Below are 20,199 nucleotides of genomic sequence, written 5' to 3'. Positions count from 1 at the left end.
TTATTTAAAAGATTGCCTGCTTAATGGTTTATTGTTTAGTAGGATGAAATTGCCGAAATGTTTAAGCTGGTAATGTAACAGGAAGAATGCACAGCCCATTGGCTGCAGTGTAGTATTTTTTCCCTGCAGTTTACATTAGACACATCCTGTTGCTATGTTTACATGGACACCAACCAAACTATAGAAGAGTAGTTAACTCCAACAGGATGTATCTTTTGGGGGGATAATGATGAAAGCTTTTAAAGATGTCTGTCTCCTTACTACCATTCAACTTTTTGGACCCAGCCATTTTCTGAACCTTCAGGCTGAAATATTTCTTTCCAAAATGATCTCTGGGACTTTGGCTCAGATAGAAAATCAGAGATTTATGCAGATAGGTAGGTTTACTCTTCTGAAAGAAGAGAAGCTATTCTCAGTGGAAACTCTTGCCTGCTAACCAATCTGGTTAGCATCAAAATATCCATGAAGATGTCATACTTGCCCTGACAAAAAGTAACATAACCATATGAGGACTGACAAACGAGAGAATTAGTAACTAGGAATGCCCCAGTGTAAATAATCAGTTCATGAGTTGTTCTGGATAGCCCATATATGTCAAATACAGTGTTTTATCTTTAGAGAATAAAGAAAGTTTTCAACTGATCTTTTCTAGTTTTTTATAGTATACAAGAGCAAAATAATTCTAACTTCAGTTAAAAGTCAATCATTTGTGATGCTGACTGCTAACCACAGTGTAAGAGCAAGGCCCTCATTTATGTTTTCAGGTTCATTTATTTAAGTCACAATGGTCTGCTGGGTTTATTTAGAGGGGTTGCATGATTTGAGAGTCCTAAAATACTTCTGGAGACTTGCTAGAGGCCACCAGGTACCTCGCAATGAAGACTGTTAGTGGAATGGTCCCAACATTTTAAAAATACTTATCTTCTAGTCATATTCTTTCATTGTTATGCAGAATTATTTGCCATGTTTTTCTTTACATTTCAGCCTTAGTAAATAAATGCCACAGTACTAAAACTGAAAGAAATATATCTATCTCTGCTCTCTGCTTTAGTTATAGCATCATTGGTGGAAACTCTCAATTTACCATCAACCCGTCCACGGGACAAATCATCACCAGTGCATTGCTTGACAGGGAGACAAAAGATAATTATACTTTAGTGGTGGTCTCCAGTGATGCCGGATCTCCAGAGCCTCTTTCCAGTTCCACCAGTGTGCTCGTCACTGTGACTGATGTCAATGACAATCCACCCAGATTTCAACATCACCCATATGTCACACACATCCCATCTCCAACTCTTCCAGGTAATCAAACCAACTCTTGAAGCCTGTTGTATATCAGATCTTTCTTTCAATATATTATGCAATTTTTTTAAAAAAATCTCTGATCTAGCGTAACATTGCAAGTCCTATAAAATTCAGATTGTTTTGCTAATGAAATTGAAAGAACTTTGAATCCTGACTCTATTCCTAGTCAGTTGTGTATTTAATTTCATAACTTACATCTTTCCTATTAAAATTCTTACTGTTGTTATATATTGCACATACTTGAAATACGTATCTCTTCATAGTCAAAGAAACCTCTCCTCTGTGGTATAATTGGTATGTAATTTCCCTGAGAGAAGGGATATTTTCTCTATTTTTTGTGCCATATCCCAATACCTGAAACATTATATAGGAGGTAATAGGCATTAAAATATATTTGTTGATAGAAAATGAGTGTTTAATCCTTCACCAGTAGATTTCCAGAATTATTTTATTAATGAATAATTCTAATTAGTTTATTTTATGCTAGTTTTGGTGGATGAATTTTATTAGAAAGCTTATGGAGCTATTTATGGTCCCCTTTCAGAATGACAATATGCATTTATCTTTCTGCATCTCCTTTATTTTTTTTCCAGTTTTTTTATTTAATAAATGTGAATTTACAAAGTGCAGCTTTTGTACTATTGTGGCTCCCCCCACCTCCCTCCCTCCCGCGGCCCTCCCCTCTCCCACTCCCTCTCCCATCCCGCCCTTCATCGAGTTTCATTTTCAATCACCTTCATATACAGAAGATCAACTTAGTATACACTAAGCAAGGATTTCAACAGGCTGCACTCACACAACCACACAAGGTATAGGGTATTGTTCGACTAGTGGTGTTGTCTTTAAGTTTCATAGTAAAACACATTAAGGACAGAGATCCTACGTGGGGAGCATGTACCCAGTGACTCCCATTGTTGATTTAACAATTAGCACTCTTATTTATGACGTCAGCAATCACCCGAGACTCTTGCTATGAGCTGTCTAGGCTATGGAAACCCCTTGAGTTCACCAACTCTGGACTTGTCTAGTCAAGGCCGTATCACAGTGGAGGTTCCTTCCTCCCTTCAGAGAAAGGCGCCTCCCTCCTTGATGGCCTGTTCCTTCTGCTGGGCTCTTGTTCACCAGGATCTTTCATTTAGATTATTTTTTTGCCACCGTGTCATGGCTTTCCATCTGCATCTCCTTTAAATTCATATCATTGATTAATACCATTAGCTTCTTTGATTGGATTGATACCATTAGCTTATTTGCAGAAAATGGCATAGTCCTCTGGGGACTGTTCTGATCTTCTGTGATTTGTAATTTTTAGATGAATATTCAAACAGAAAACACACACAAATGTGGCTCATAATTAATTTAATCTTCCTTGCTTGAAAATCTTTTTAATTAGAAGAAAGGAATAAGTGGGCCTGGTATTTCTATTCTCAGAAATCTGTGATCTGCTGGTAACCGAGAATGTCTCATTGATACCAATTAAGGGCATAAAATCCCTGAATGTACACACTAACATTCTATCAAAAAGAAATGTAAATATCAAAGTCATCAATCCTTGCTGAAGATCTTTAGCTGAAATGGGCTGACGGGCGTGATTCTAATTGCATCCAGTGTGAAGTGGTGCAGTGCAGCATCTCTTGTGCAAAATGAGGTGTGCTTAAGCATCTTTTCCTCATTAGACTTATTAGAATTAATCAGAATCATTGTCATTTCAAAATAAAAGACTTTTCACTTTCATCACATTCTCTTCCATAGGAGTAAGGGTGCATGTTTGGGAAGAGTTTCTGAATGAGTATACTGAAAATGTGTCCTTATGGCACTTTTTCTGCATATTTCTCCTACAATCTGTTCCATTGGCACTCATTTCAAGCACTAATTTTTGGAATCCAAATAAAGTTCATTATCCCTCAGTTCTTATTTGTTACTACTTTATGATTATCTACATTTATTTCTGCATGTTTATAGATACATACATCATCTACATGTGATAATAAAGGAAGTTTGCTATGAAATTGTAGATATAAGTAATCAGCAGTATTTTTGAACATAATTTTTGTTGATGTGATTCTATACACTAATTGAAAGGTATTTTATAACACAGTAGAACAATAACCTTTGTTCATTGTTTAGAAGTATACCTCCTTGCAGATCTCACATATTTCATGTTTCTTGGAATGTTGTATTATGTGCAGATTTTTCTCCTAGGAACTATGATTCTGAATGATTAGCCAGTTCTCTTCACTATGCTTCTCTCAAAGGCATACCGGAAAATATTAAATCCAGCAGACTGTGTGGGTTTTAGCTAGAAAATGGCAAGCCAGTCTCTGAAGATTGTCAGTAAGCAGATTTAAGTTGGAAACTTTAGAGAAAATATAGGAGATACTGTTCTCTTCAGTAATTATGAGAAAATAAAGTCATGTGTGGCAGCAATGTAGTGTTTTATATGCCTTAATATACTACCAAATGTTTTAACTGGATCCCGTGTGATTATAACTGCACACTCCTTCTTTTATAGGTTCCTTTGTCTTTGCGGTTACAGTCACAGATGCTGATATTGGAACCAATTCTGAGCTGCATTATTCCCTTTCGGGTAGAAACTCTGAAAAATTTCATATTGATCCACTGAGGGGAGCTATTATGGCAGCTGGACCACTAAATGGAGCTTCAGAAGTGACATTTTCCGTACATGTGAAAGATGGTGGCGCTTTTCCAAAGACAGATTCTACAACAGTGACTGTTAGATTTGTGAACAAGGCAGATTTCCCGAAAGTCAGAGCCAAAGAACAAACATTCATGTTTCCTGAAAGCCAACCGGTAGACACTCTTGTCACCACTGTTACGGGATCCTCTCTGAGAGGAGACCCGTTGTCCTACTACATTGCAAGTGGAAATCTTGGCAATACTTTCCAGATTGATCAGTTAACGGGGCAAGTGTCCATTAGTCAACCCCTGGATTTTGAACAGTTACAAAAATATGTCATCTGGATAGAGGCCAGAGATGGAGGTTTCCCTCCCTTCTCCTCCTATGAGAAGCTGGACATAACAGTATTGGATGTCAATGATAATGCCCCAGTTTTTAAGGAAGATCCATTTGTATCTGAAATATTGGAAAACCTTTCTCCTCGAAAAATCCTTACTGTATCAGCTGTGGACAAGGATAGTGGACCCAATGGACAGTTAGATTATGAGATTGTTAATGGCAATGAAGAAAATAGTTTCAGTATCAATCATGCTACTGGTGAAATTAGAAGTATTCGACCTTTAGACAGAGAAAAAGTATCTCATTATGTGCTCACCATAAAATCTTCAGACAAAGGGTCCCCTTCTCAGAGTGCCTCAGTAAAGGTTATCATTAACATTTTAGATGAAAATGATAATGCCCCTAGGTTTTCTCAAATATTTAGTGCCCACGTTCCTGAGAATTCCCCCTTAGGATACACTGTGACTCGTGTCACAACTTCTGATGAAGACATTGGTGTAAATGCAATTAGTAGATATTCCATAATGGACACGAGTCTTCCATTTACGATTAATCCTAGCACAGGCGATATCATTATTAGTAGACCTTTAAATAGAGAAGACACAGATCGCTACAGAATCCGAGTTTCTGCCCATGACTCTGGGTGGACTGTGAGCACAGATGTCACAATTTTTGTGACAGATGTCAACGACAATGCTCCAAGATTTAGTAGGCCCTCCTATTATTTAGATTGCCCTGAACTGACTGAGATTGGCTCCAAAGTAACTCAGGTCTCTGCAACAGATCCTGATGAGGGATCTAATGGACAAGTGTTTTATTTTATAAAATCTCAGTCAGAGTATTTTAGGATTAATGCCACCACTGGAGAGATTTTCAATAAACAAGTCTTAAAATACCAAAATGTCAGTGGCTTCAGTAATGTGAATATCAACAGGCATAGTTTTATAGTGACATCCTCAGATCGAGGGCAACCTTCCTTAGTCAGTGAGACGACAGTCACCATCAACACAGTGGACAGTAATGACAATGCACCTCAGTTTCTGCAAACTCAGTATTTCACTCCAGTCACGAAAAATGTTAAAGTTGGTACAAAGTTAATCAAAGTGACTGCAGTGGATGATAAAGATTTTGGATTGAATTCTGAAGTGGAGTATTTCATGTCTAATGAAAATCACTTAGGAAAATTTAAGTTGGACAATAACACAGGGTGGATTTCAGTAGCATCTTCCCTGATCTCTGACTTGAACCAAAACTTTTTAATCACAGTCACTGCAAAAGATAAAGGAAACCCTCCTCTTTCTTCCCAAGCAACTGTTCAAATAACTGTCACTGAGGAAAACTATCATACACCTGAATTCTCCCAAAACCACTTGAGTGCAACCATACCAGAAAGCCAGAGTATTGGGGCCATTGTCAGAACTGTTTCTGCAAGAGATAGAGACGCAGCAATGAATGGCTTGATTAGGTACAGCATTTCTTCAGGAAATGAAGGGGGCATTTTTGCAATCAACTCCTCCACAGGTGTACTGACACTAGCCAAAGCTCTTGATTTTGAACTATGCCAGAAGCATGAAATGATTGTCAGTGCTACAGATGGGGGATGGGTTGCAAGAACTGGTTACTGCACTGTGACCATCAATGTCATTGATGTGAATGACAATTCTCCAATATTCATCCCTGACGACTATTTCCCCACCGTTTTGGAAAACGCCCCTAGCGGGACAACAGTCATCCACCTAAATGCAACAGATGCTGATTCTGGAACAAATGCTGTGATTGCATATACCGTACAGACATCCGACAGCGACCTCTTTGTCATTGACCCTAACACAGGAGTCATCACAACTCAAGGTTTCCTGGATTTTGAAACCAAGCAGAGTTACCATCTTACTGTGAAAGCCTTCAATGTCCCTGATGAAGAAAGGTGTAGCTTTGCTACGGTTAACATACAATTAAAAGGGACAAATGAATATGTGCCTCGTTTTGTCTCCAAACTCTATTATTTTGAAATCTCAGAAGCAGCTCCTAAAGGTACTATTGTTGGAGAGGTATTTGCCAGTGACCGTGATTTGGGCGCTGATGGGGAGGTACACTATTTGATTTTTGGTGATAGTCGAAAGAAGGGTTTCCAGATCAATAAGAAGACTGGACAAATTTATGTTTCTGGACTTCTTGATCGAGAAAAAGAAGAAAGGGTTTCTTTGAAGGTGTTGGCCAAGAATTTTGGAAGCATTAGGGGTGCAGATATAGATGAGGTCACTGTAAATATCACTGTGCTAGATGCCAATGACCCACCTGTTTTTAGTTTAAGCATCTACAGTGTTCAAATCAGCGAAGGGGTCCCCATAGGAACTCACGTGACCTTTGTCAGTGCCTTCGACTCAGACTCCATCCCCAGCTGGAGCAGGTTTTCTTACTTCATTGGATCAGGGAATGAAAATGGTGCTTTTTCCGTCAATCCACAGACAGGACAGATCACTGTTACTGCAGAGTTAGATCGAGAGACCCTACCCGTCTACAATCTAACAGTTCTGGCTGTTGATTCAGGGACCCCCTCAGCTACGGGAAGTGCCTCCTTGTTAGTCACCCTAGAGGACATCAATGATAATGGGCCCATGTTGACCATAAGTGAAGGCGAAGTGATGGAAAACAAACGCCCAGGAACACTAGTGATGACCCTGCAGTCCACTGACCCTGATCTGCCTCCTAATCAAGGCCCCTTTACCTATTACCTGCTGAGCACGGGTCCTGCCACCAATTATTTCAGTCTGAATACTGCCGGAGTTCTGAGCACGACCCGAGAGATTGACAGAGAGCAGATTTCAGACTTCTATCTGTCTGTGGTTACTAGGGATTCTGGTGTTCCCCAGATGTCTTCCACAGGAACTGTGCACATCACAGTAATAGACCAAAATGACAATCCTTCACAGTCTCGCACAGTGGAGATATTTGTTAATTACTATGGCAACTTGTTTCCTGGTGGGATTTTGGGCTCTGTGAAGCCACAGGATCCAGATGTGTTAGATAGCTTCCACTGCTCCCTTACTTCTGGAGTTACAAGCCTGTTCAGTATTCCAGGGGGCACTTGTGATCTGAATTCCCAGCCGAGATCCACAGATGGCACTTTTGATCTGACTGTCCTGAGCAATGATGGCGTGCACAGCACAGTGACAAGCAACATCCGAGTCTTCTTTGCTGGCTTTTCCAATGCCACAGTGGACAACAGCATCTTACTTCGTGTTGCAGTACCGACAGTGAAGGACTTCTTGACTAACCACTACCTTCATTTCTTACGCATTGCCAGTTCACAGCTCACAGGCCTGGGCACTGCTGTGCAGCTCTATGGTGCATATGAAGAAAGCAATAGAACATTTCTTTTGGCCGCTGTGAAGCGAAATAATAATCAGTATGTGAATCCCAGTGGTGTAGCCACCTTCTTTGAAAGCATCAAAGAGATCCTGCTTCGGCAGAGTGGAGTAAAGGTAGAATCTGTGGATCACGACTCATGCATTCATGGCCCCTGTCAGAATGGAGGGAGCTGTATACGAAGACTGGCTGTGAGCTCTGTGCTGAAAAGTCACGAGAGTCTACCAGTTATCATCATGGCCAATGAACCTCTGCAGCCTTTCTTATGCAAGTGTCTGCCAGGGTATGCGGGTAGCTGGTGTGAAACAGACATAGATGAGTGCCTTCCATCACCTTGTCACAATGGTGGGACCTGTCACAATTTAGTGGGAGGATTTTCATGTAGTTGCCCAGAAGGCTTCACGGGAAGAGCCTGTGAAAGAGATGTCAATGAATGTCTGCCTAGTCCTTGCAAGAATGGTGCTGTCTGCCAGAATTTTCCAGGAGGCTTCAACTGTGTTTGTAAAACTGGATACACAGGTATGATAATGTTTTGGTTCTTTACTCAGATGTTAGCCATGCCTCGTGTAGTAGAAAGCATTGGAATTTTCATTTTTAAACATTTTTTTCATAAAATGGGCATAATTGGAACAAATGTTTTAAAAAAATTTACTATTGTTTAGACACTTTCTAAGCATTTTATATGTATTTGTCTTATTTGCTTCTTATAAGAAAACCTGCAAAGTCGGAATATTTTCCGTTTCTTTCAGGCAAGAAAGTTGAAGTAGAAAGAAGTGAAATTATCTTTCTAGGGCAATCCAGTTAATTTGTTCTAGTGTCATGACTCAACCCTACGCTGTCAATTCCAGAGCTCAAAGCTCTGAGTCAGTCCAGAGCATAGACTGTTAGTCCTTCTACTTGATGCCTCTGAACAAGAACAAAAAAGATTAATATCTTTTTAAAGGAGAGTCTCAAAGTTTGAAAAATATGGTATACACAAAACATAAGACCTATTCCTTTTTGTCCTACATAATTGTTAATAATTGTTGTTGTTTCTTCTATTTCATCTTCATTTTTAGAATGTTTTAAAGTCATGAACAGAGTGATAAGAATACAGCAAAATTCATATTTTAAGGTTCAAATTCCTTATTATTTCTTATACTATAAGAAATAGGAGAAAAGCAGGTAAATCAGAATAAAACTGAAATACAATTCACCTTCACATTTTAGAAGCACCATTAAGCGTACAATAGCAAATTTATCTAGTTAGCTCTTACCCCCTAACAGGATATGATGTCCAGGTACATGTTTATCTCAATCTATTTCTATATCTTATGTGTATCTCTCTACCTATCTACCACCCACCTACCTTTCACCTATCTAGGTATTAGTAATCAAATGCCATGCTGTTGGTGAGTTTGAGGAGAGCACAGTTCTTTCCTATAATAATCACACTGCACATGTTTAGAACATACATATATCAGATTTCTCTATAGTGCTTATAAGTGCAATTTAAGGTACTATTGAAATAGAACCAAGAAAGGGTTTTATCACATTTTGTAGATGTTTTACAGAATTATATTGTTAAAGAAGTTTTAAAATAAATGTATTTGGATGTCATATTTTTAGTAGAGCCCAACAGGTGAAGAGTTATGTTTTCTATATTAGGAATTGAGTTTCTTGATGATGATATGAAGCAAGTTTGAAAAGTTGAGGCAAAACATACAGGCTTTGTCTTGAAATAAACTCCTTGAAATACAATTGAAAAGGGACTGCAAGCAAGTATAAGATTAAGAAATTGGATAGTTGCTTCTGTGAAGTCAGCTAACCTACTAACTCTCAATCAGATTATCTACAAAATGGGAATAATTAGAGTTGTTATACTGAGTAAATATTAATGCTTGTAAAACACCTAGCACAGTGTCCAACATTTGATGAATGACCTTGCTAATTAGAACTGGCAGTAGCATTAGTGTATTGGTAGTAATAGAGATACATCACACAATTTATAAAAAGTCATGAAGCCGCAGTAGGGTAAGGTAGCTATGAGTCATACCAGACTTGTATTCTTAGGATCTTAAAAAAAAAACAATGCTTTTGGCAGGGTATTTAGATGGGCTATATTCATAGTGCCTTTTGCAATAATGAGAAACATTTATGAAATATGCCAAAACCAAATTTTATTTGCTAAAACAATGAATAAGCATATCAGCATAAATATTTATAATGAATAGCATGTATATTATATACATATTTATATATATAAAATAGTCCATTTAGGTGTGAAATAGTTAACCCCATTCTACTCCATGTATAAATGAGATGCAAAAACAATATTATAATAGTGTAAATCTATATACATATACATATATATGATCTAAGATATTAAGTGAGGAGACTTCAGAAAACTACAGAATATAAAAAATCATCCTATCTTCATGAGGTGATCCAATTACAGCTGACAATTTAACTTTGCTCTACATATCCATCATTAAACTATTCCTAGACGTGTGAAATTGATCATACATTGTCGTTGAAAAGACCATGTGTAATCACAAAATGTTCAGTTTATTTTCAACATGCCATCTCATATTCTGCTCTGAACATGAAGATATAACCTACTTTCTCCTGTAACTTTAAACTACATTCTTGGAAAATCTGTGGACACATTGACGTCATTTTGTGCATCTACGGTCATCTTGAGCAATTCTCTTTCTCTGTGTGCTAAGAATTTGTTTTCTGAATCACATCTCCTATCTGTGCTAAATAATGTATGTTAACACAACTGATGGATGTCAAAGCAATGAGATCGGTTTATTCTTGTAAAGAGTTGCTATGAAAGTAAACATGTCTTTATAGCAAAGACTCCTTGAGTTCAAGAGGCATGAGTGCCTTCTTGTATGCAAGTCCAATCAGTAGAGTGCCAAGCCTCAAGACATTGACAAGTATTGTTAAATGACTTGCAGTATTAATTAAATTAATGGCCAGGATTTGTTTCTCAGTGCTGCAGCACAACAGCTTGTTTTACCAGAAGCATGTTGGAGTAATTCAAAACTGCTGCATGTAGTGATATGGATTACGCCATTAACAGTACAATTTATATAGACAGAACAACAAAAATTTTGTTGATTTTTAATTGGGTAGTAGGACATAAACTCTCCAAATCTGAGAAATACGCATTCAGAGGCTTTCTTTTGATTCTAGGTAAAATTATAACATCTTTCTCTCACAAAAAGAAGAACATTTTTAATAATAATTTAAACATTGTTTTCAAACTGTGTCTTTGAACCTAATATCTAGTATAAAAACCTCACGGCTTACAAAAGAAGTATATATTCATTAAATAGAGAACTCCAACTAAATTTTTAAATAGTAAATGATTTATATGCTTTAAAACCAAAAAAACACTATTTTTTCCCAAACTCAGTGAGAAATTCCCTTATGAGGTACCTAGCAAAGTCATTTTATATTTTTCAAAATTATTTATTAAATGGTAAGAAAATAAAACTTTTAAATCAAAATTGCAAATGAAATTCTCAATTTGTTTTTTCATACCAATTTTTACTTGTATTGTCATATACTCAAGAATCAAATTCTATTGAGTTTAAGTTTGAGAAATTCATTCTCAAAACTATGTTCAAAATTTGTAACTTCTGTCATTTCCTTAGGTATTGTATGTTTTGATACATAGATAAGTCTTATTTATTATAGGGTGTTTTTCCACTCCTCATTTTGGACTAACTGCATGCAGTTTATATTTAAATTAAACTCTGACATCTCTGTTAAAATATCATTTTGTAGGTAGTAAATAGCAATATAAATGTTACACAGAAAGACTGATCCCTAATTTTATTTTGCTGTCATTTTAAACCAAGATTGTAAACCATACTATTTCTAAAGAGGGTTAAAAAATATGTGGTTGAGTTTTATAGGATAAATAATTTTGGGGTTTCTGTTGTTTTACATATTTTATTTAGGGACCAAAACTGTCCAAGTATTTGACTAAGTATATATGAGAGAATCTCCTCAAAGTTTTAATTTCTCATATTCAAGAAATGAACTGCACAGTTTTGACATTTACTAATGTTTTTGTGACATAATGGTGTTTTGCTCATACTTCAAAAGAATATTAATCTTTGTATTTGATATGTGTGACTTTCCAACAACACACAAAAGAAATTTCTCAGAAAAAGAAAGTAAAGGTAGACATGTGAACATTAGGTATGGTTGTAAAGTGAAAGAAATTGAAGAAATGAAATGTGACTTTCTTTATGATGAATAAATAATAAAGAATATAGCCAATAGGTATTGCTTATTCTCTACTGGGAAATACTGGCATTGTATTAGGAAAAAATTCATATTTCTAAAATGATTTGTCATATTCAGTTAGAAAACAACATAGGAAGGAGTTCTATGAAACAGCATTACTGTGGTGTGAAAGGCACAAGCTTATATCAAATCCTTAATAGACAAAACCTGATTGCTGTGTTTCTAGATTAGTAGCTTGTTTATTTCCACATTTTCCCCTTATTAAAAGATATTCTGAAATCATTAGTTCAATGTTTTTGCCTTGTAAGGTGGTTCCCAATTTTATTTATGCAGAAAAAGTGTGTTGTGTATATGATCTGTGATGTACAGAAAGGGGCTTAGTTAGCAGTGTCATGAGCTCTGAGTCACACTTGTACTTTCAGAGCAGAACAATTGTGGCTGCATGAGCAAGCCACAGAACAAATGTGTGCTAAACAAAATCTTTGACTATGTTTTAGGCAAAGTTATTATGATGAAATGGAATTTCTAGGCTCAACATTGTCTAGCTGTGCATTTGAAATGTATGTATTTTCATGCCATACTTAAAACTGCATTAGTGTAGTCATGTTGGGAAGTAGAAAATAGCTTTATGGAAACTAGTTCTACATTAACTGATACCCTCTTATCAGTGAATGGAAATTAACTAAAAAGTCTATTACTTCTCACGGTGTGGGAGAATTTGGAAAATTGTTTTAACAAATATGTCTAATCATTGCAATAATTTAAGTTGTGGCAAAAGAGTATTAAAACATATTTAAGTTTATATCAAAAACAAAACAAGTGCCAGTGCCACAGCTCACTAGGCTGATCCTCCACCTGCAGCGCTGGTACTCAAGGTGCTAGTCCTGGTTGTGGCACCAGTTCTGTCCTGGTTGCCCCTCTTCCAGTCCAGCTCTCTGCTGTGGCCCAGGAGGGCAGTGGAGGATGGCCCAAGAGCTTGGGCCCTGCACCTGCACGGGAGACCGAGAAGAAGCACCTGGCTCCAGATCGGTGCAGCGTGCCAGCTGTGGCAGCCATCTTGGGGTTGAACCAGCAGAGGGAAGACCTTTCTCTCTGTCTCTCTCTCTCTCTCTCACTGTCTAACTCTGCCTGTCAAAAAAAAAAAAAAAAAAAAAAAGGTGTCACTCAGACCTTAGGTTTTGTGTACCAAGTGATCAACCATTCAGTCAATGCTTTGCCAAACCTGAATATGGAAATAGAAGGCTTAAACTTGTCTGTATCATAGTTTTATAATCTCTCGAGCAAATGTTAGATTATAAGGGTTTATTTGCTTTCAGCTACAAAATTTAAATGTTTCATTTATATGAATTAATTCTCCCCAGTGAAATGGAAACTCTCTCCTAATATAGACAGTTGCCTGAGGGCCAACGTTGTGGTGCAGCAGGTTAAGCCACCACCTGCAACAATGCCAGTATCCCATAGCCGAGAGCTGGTTAGCGTCATGACTGCTCTGCTTATAAACCAGCTCGCTGCTAATGTGCCTGGGAAAGCAGCAAAAGATGGCCAGTGTACTTGGGCCTCTGCTATCCACATTGGAGACCTGGATGGAGGTTCAGATTCCTGGGTTTCTCTTGGCCCCCGTCCTGGCTATGCAGCCATCTTAGAGTGAACCAGTGCATGGAAAATTTCTCCTCTCTCTCTCCTTCTCTCTCTCTCTCTTGCTTTTTCTGTCACTTTGCTTTTAAAATAAATAGCATACATCTTAAAAAGAGAAGTTTGAGCTAACAGAATTTTTATAAGAAAAAGACACCTCTGTGCTCTCCTCACCACCTAGCCCCATCCATTATTATGCCCCGTTTATAATGTGCACTCAGTCAGTATTGGTTGATTTAATTTTACAAGAATATTTATGAAAAAAAAAAAACTTTATAAGCTGAAAAATATGCTGTTCAGGTGTAGTTTCAGAAAAAAAGACAAGGTTGGTGCAGTCAGTAGCCTAGAAAAATATTAACAAAATTTTTAAAAAGTCTTTGTTGTGTTTTCTTATTCTTTATTCTGCTTTAGAAAAGTAATTGCAAGTTAATAGCTATTTCTGGAAAGTGGAATGATTGTAGTTTGACAAGCTAACTAAGTTGAGTTCTACCTTTCAAAAATCTAAGTCGGGGCAATATTTACAATTAAAAGAACCCTGTGAAAGTTTCCACACTCTGGCTATAAGATGTAGAAGATGAAGGGGCATTGATAAAATACATTCAGTGAAATAATCTTAATGGGCTTAATGTGTCATTTTCCTAAAAATAGTGTTTCCTCCCAGGATAATTATGTAAATTCTTTTGTACACATTATATGCTTATGTTTATAATAGAACATCTTAGTAAGATTTTGAACTCTGAGATAGAATTCCAATGCCTTTTTCTCACATAAAATCTTCTGATACTTGTTTTTAAGATATGAGCCCTCAGAATGGATTTTACATATGGTTATGCTGTAATGATGTCACAGTATTTATGAGTGAGACTTTTTAAATGAATTTGATCTATTCTAGGGAAAATGTGTGAATCTTCAGTTAATTACTGTGAATGCAACCCCTGCTTTAATGGTGGTTCCTGCCAAAGTGGTGTGGATTCATATTACTGCCATTGTCCATTTGGTGAGTACACCTTTGTTATTGACATAAAATGCATTCTACAATGGGATTTCAGAAGCCGAAAGGAAGATGGAAATAAAGATAATGTAGTGGTGGGCATTTGGCCCAGCAGTTAATCCCAGTTAGGAGGCCCACATCCCATATTACAGTGCCTAGGTTTGGTAACTAGCTCTGGATCTTGACCCCTGCTTTTCTGCTAATGATGTATACCCTAGGGGGCAGCAGCAATGGCCTGACAATTGTTTCTGCCACCCAGGTGCAGGCTGCTGAGAAGTGAACCTTCTCAGTGGCACAGGCTTCTCTGTTTGTCTGTATATCTCTCTGATTCTGAAAGAAATACAAACATGCACATTTTCCATGAATTCTTTGGCATACTGTTTAGCAATTTTGTTTTATTATGGCCACCAGTGCTTACAAAAACAGTGTTTTACATAGGAGGTTTTAATAAAATAAAACATTAAAGGTATAACCCTTTAAACTTTAATTGTGGAAATCTTGTTGATTATTCTTGTTTTTAAATCATTACCAGAAAAAATTATCAACAAGATAATTAATCAAAATGTCTTCCCAGGATGTCTCCCTGAAATCTTTATGGATGCCTTATTTTTAGCACTCTTTCATATCACTCCATATTACAAATGTGTAAAAATAGTTGAAATAGTTCTTGTTTTGTTTTTTGTTAAATTAATTCAATAACTTATGAAAAGATTTAGTTACTAGAAATACAGTTTTCATGATAGACATTTTATAAATAATGCTATAAAACTAATAAATTGGCACTAATGTGTTCTTTTAAGGAAGAAGTGGTTAAAGAAAACCATTTGTACACAAACATATTTATTCACCTGTGTAATGAAATAAGGGTACCTTCCAGCTCTCAGCCAAGTACTACCTGGCACTGAGCCAGCCAAGGACAATGAAAACAGCTTTGGAGGAAGCTTTTCTAATACCATTGTTTGTTTCATAAGTCTGTGATCATTCCATTTATTTAAAGGCTACTTCATCCAACAACGTGGAACCCACCTTTCAGTGATCTGGCCTTTTGGCCTTTCCTTAAACAAGATAGAAAAAGAAACTCTTTCTAGTTTTCATTGGTTGCGTTACTATGTTCAATGGAGCTAAAAATTGAACTTCAATTACTAGTTCAGAATAGAACTTTAAAATAAATCTGAAGTTCCTAGTAACTAGTAAAATGTAACAAATGTTGTTTATTACTCATTTTCAAGCAGTTCTATGACTCTGTTTAGTTTTTTTAAGCATAGCATCAATAGGATTATAAAGAGAATCAATATAAAAATGTTAATTTTGAGCCATTTATTTTACCAATGGTTCTCAAATCTAGAAATTGAGTGACTTGCCCAAAGTCAAAAAATGGAATTGAAGAAAAACTAATTCAAGATGGTATAGTGACTGCAACACATAAAATGCTTAGTCCAACTTGATATTCATAGCATCCCTCCTTGTTAAAAGTCCTTAGTGATTCCTAACAATGCCCATGAAGTGGTGAAAGGTAGAGGGAACTTCAAAAATCTTGTGGAAAAATTCAACTAAAAGGCATGTTTATTTTAGTACTTTTAAAAAAAAATCCATGCATAGTGTTTTTCATACTATGCGTTTACCATGATATTTTTTGGAGTGCTGATTTTAAGGGCAAAAGTAACCATACGTTTAGATCAGGAGCTTTTCCTTTGTTTCAGTGGTCTCTTGAAATGGTGCTGCTTTCTACGGATAGCTACAGTTAGACTTCATGGTTGAGCTTGTGTTTTGGAATGAAAAATAAATAAAGTGGAGGGGAAGGTGGAAAATGATTTCCTAGTGAATGAACAGAGGTGTTTATATTTTTAGATATCCCCTAACATTTCAATTAAAAATGAATGGATTTAAGAAATTTGTTCTAAATAGAAGCCAATTGTTGCTGCTGCCCTGTAGCTAATCCACAGTTATCGCCTGCAGTGTTTGGGCTTCAAACTGACCTTCCCCTCCCCCTGCCAGAGATGCCCAGGGAAAGGAGGATGGCACAAGGAAAATCCAGAGAGCCACATATAGCACGTACCTGACCGTGCAGATTATTCCCCCCCCCACTCCTCCAGTGGCAAAACCAAATGTCATTATTTCAACAGACGTTATCAGCTGACAATATAAGTACCTCTAAAAAAAAAAAGGTGAAAAACTTGAGACCTCAAACAAGATTTATGACTACAGAGATTGAATTAAAAGAAAAAAAATATTTTTTGAATGTGAATGAAATATGCAATAAAGGTGTCATATGCAGTACCTCAAACGAGAAGACGAAGTAGAACCACCAATATCCTAGCAATTGGCATTTTAATTATAATTATGAAGCTGGGAAATATTGTGTACTGTTTACCTTCTCATCAGTAAAAGATTTTCTGTTTGGCTTTTAAAAATTTTAGATTCTGTTTCCTGTTAGATTATTTATTAGGAAAAGCACAAAGGAATTCAGTGTTTAAAATGCTAGCCCAGGCTGCATAATGATAACTTCTTAGAGTGGTTTTGCTGTTATATTATATTATAATATTATAGTATAGTATATTTTATAGATTTTGTACATACATGAAATATGTGTATATGTCCACAATAGTCTATACATTAAAATTACTCCTAGAAGGGATAGTATGTGAGTATTTAAATGTATTTTGTATATGTGTACTATGTACTAATATATTATGTTTATTAATATATATATAAATTACTCTTTTAAGGTATAATGTATGTGTAACTTTTTAGAGTAACTTTATCTAGATTATTTCATGATATCCAATTTGGAAGTCATATTTAAAAACCTCATTAAATATTATTATACTTCACAGAAAAAAATCTACTTTTCTGTAGAAACTATAACAAAATGCTTTACTAAAAAAGAAAATCCTTAAAGAAATATTTTCCAGTTTGAAATTACAATATAAATTTGAATAAAATTATAAAACATCTTTCCAGTATCTATATATATAGATACACTTTCTCAATATTTTCATATCCAAATTTTAAATACAATTTTATAGATCAACATTTAATCAGAGAAGAGCTGTGAAAACACATAGTATAATTTTTTCTCAGTATTATTTCTTCTTAATTTGTATCTTTGACTTTTTTAACTTCAAGTTTTATTCCTTTCTTATATATGATGTATATTCACATATAAATATATAAAATATAAATATGAAATAAACAAATTTATGACATGGTAAATAAATATATACTATTTATAATGTATGACAGTACTTCAAGAATTCATTCATGGGAAATGGAATTTTAAATTTGAAACTCTTATATGTTTTTTCATAATGTATTTTCCATTAACATTTTAATAATTAGATTTTGTATGTGTATACATATCTATATATATGATTCCTATAATTCTTTTGCCTTTCTTTTAACTTTTAATTAATTAAAATAATAAATTATATGTTTTTTCCTATTCATTTGTAATGAATATTTTAAACTTTGTCAGAAAAGAAAAAGTTAAGTGACACAAGATTTTTATGCCAGCTTCTATGCCCTTTTAATTTAGAGAACATTTGGACATAAAGTGTGGTAGAGTCAAAACAACTAGAAAGTCAAGTAGATCTGGTTTCAAATTTTGGCTGTGATTTCCATGGTTCTGTGACCTTGGGCAAGTTTTAAATACTCTGTAAAATAATAGCATTGGTTCCTTTCAGCTGAAGAATTCCCTGATTCTAAATTTAATGCACTTAGAAGAGATATTAAGCCAAAATTAAGGAATGAAGCCTTTGAAAGTTAATAAGAATCATGGTGTATTGGCATGGGTTAATTTTCCAATCATTTGCCACAGTCTAGTAATATTTGTGGGAAAAGAATGTTGGCGTAGCATTGTAACATCAATAAAAATTATTTTTCAGGTTTGAAAAAGAACCAGGACAAACAAATGGGAATGCTGAAAATCAGAAAAACAGAAACTTATTTTAAAATGGCCTGCTATAAATCATAGTGTGCTAGGGTACAAAACAAGAAAGAGATAAAACGTAAAGACAGTTACTTCCTTCCCTGGAAGTAGTGAGCCCCTTCCCTAATTTTGTGACCCTTGAGCAAACTGTGTGTGCAGGGACTGTTTTATTTTTAATCAAAACAAATGAATTTACCATTCTCAACTGAATTGAAATTGTTTTTAAGAATGATATATTATGAAGGAAGTATCTTGGTTGAAAGTTACAGCATAGTAAAACATTTAAAAGATTGACAAAATAATTTTGGAAATTTTCCAGGAAAGGAGTTTCCTTAGACATATTCTCTTGTATAGATTTAATTTTTATAAATAGGGCAAACTTACATCATTCATCATATTTCAAGGGAAATTAATTTCATCAGTTTAGCATCTCAGTTTTTTGCTTTAAAAACTACTAACTTACTCTGTTTCAGTGTTAGTTTAGATACTATTCTTTAAGAAGTAATAAAAAAGTTGTTTCAATCACAATTGATTATTGTAACTTAAAACTATTTTAATCAAAATATCTTAATAAAACTTTGGAATTTGATGTATCAATTTGCATTTTTTGCAACTGCAGGTGTCTTTGGAAAACACTGTGAGTTGAACAGTTATGGATTTGAGGAATTATCATATATGGAATTCCCCAGCTTGGACCCCAATAACAACTATATTTATGTCAAATTTTCAACAATCAAAAGCCATGCATTACTGCTTTACAACTATGACAACCAGACAGGGGACCGGGCTGAGTTTTTGGCCCTTGAAATTGCTGAAGAAAGACTACGCTTCTCTTATAATTTGGGCAGTGGTACATATAAGCTCACCACCATGAAGAAGGTGTCAGATGGACATTTTCACACTGTGATTGCCAGGAGAGCAGGAATGGTAAGACATTTCACCTACACTAACCTTGCAGTATTATGCTTATGTATCCAGTCAAGTAGGCCTGCAAGTGAAGTATTAATTGTGGTGCAAATCGAGTTACACATTAGCTGGTTACGTAATCAGTCTAGTTAAGAAGCACAGCAGCCTTAGAAGTAATATATATATATTTTTCTTTTTGATTATGACAACTACATAGAAATTCCACTGATATCTCCTACAAATACATATTTTTAAGGACCTGTCAGAACTCTACTGGAACTGGCGAGTTTTCTTTCTTGTGTGTCCCTTACCTAACTGAAGAAACAATTTAGGAACAAAATGGGGGAACTTTTCTGCAACTGAGTTGCTGACAGAAAATTATACTTAGTACTTGTTTCAATATAGTACTATTCTGGCTAATCTTTATGATGCTATACCTCAATATACTACCCTCTGTGAAGTCTAGGAGATGAGACTATGTTATGATAGTTTGCTTTTTTTATTACTTACAGAGTATGTAGAATTATAACTCCAAATTAGTGAAGATTTCTATACTACATTATTTTTTTTTGACAGGCTGAGTTAGACAGTGAGAGAAAGAGACAGAGAGAAAGGTCTTCCTTCCGTTGGTTCACCCCCAAGTGGCCACTATGGCAGGCACGCTGCGCTGATCTGATGAAACCAGGAGCCAGGTGCTTCCTCCTGGTCTCCCATGCGCGTGCAGGGCCCAAGCACTTGGACCATCATCCTCCACTGCCCTCCCGGGCCACAGCAGAAAGCTGGACTGGAAGAGGAGCAACCGGGACAGAATCCAGTGCTCCAACCAGGACTAGAACCCAGAGTGCCGGT

At 35.9% G+C, this 20,199-nt stretch overlaps 1 protein-coding gene across 1 annotated transcript in view; it reads left to right on the top strand.

Annotated features, from left to right (window-relative positions):
• FAT4 (FAT atypical cadherin 4) overlaps positions 1–20,199 on the top strand; it is a 172,165-nt gene that overhangs the window by 130,327 nt on the left and 21,639 nt on the right. The window contains exons 8-11 of the mRNA XM_051820332.2: positions 1,052–1,302; positions 3,815–8,164; positions 14,418–14,522; positions 19,064–19,371. Of these exons, the coding sequence (XP_051676292.1) occupies positions 1,052–1,302; positions 3,815–8,164; positions 14,418–14,522; positions 19,064–19,371 (5,014 nt within the window). The remainder of the gene's footprint in view (positions 1–1,051; positions 1,303–3,814; positions 8,165–14,417; positions 14,523–19,063; positions 19,372–20,199) is intronic.

Source organism: Oryctolagus cuniculus, chromosome 8, assembly GCF_964237555.1.
Source record: "Oryctolagus cuniculus chromosome 8, mOryCun1.1, whole genome shotgun sequence".
In the NCBI taxonomy this organism is placed as follows: domain Eukaryota; kingdom Metazoa; phylum Chordata; class Mammalia; order Lagomorpha; family Leporidae; genus Oryctolagus; species Oryctolagus cuniculus.
The sequence above is the reverse complement of the archived record's forward strand: the minus strand, read 5'-3'. Positions and strand labels throughout refer to the sequence as shown.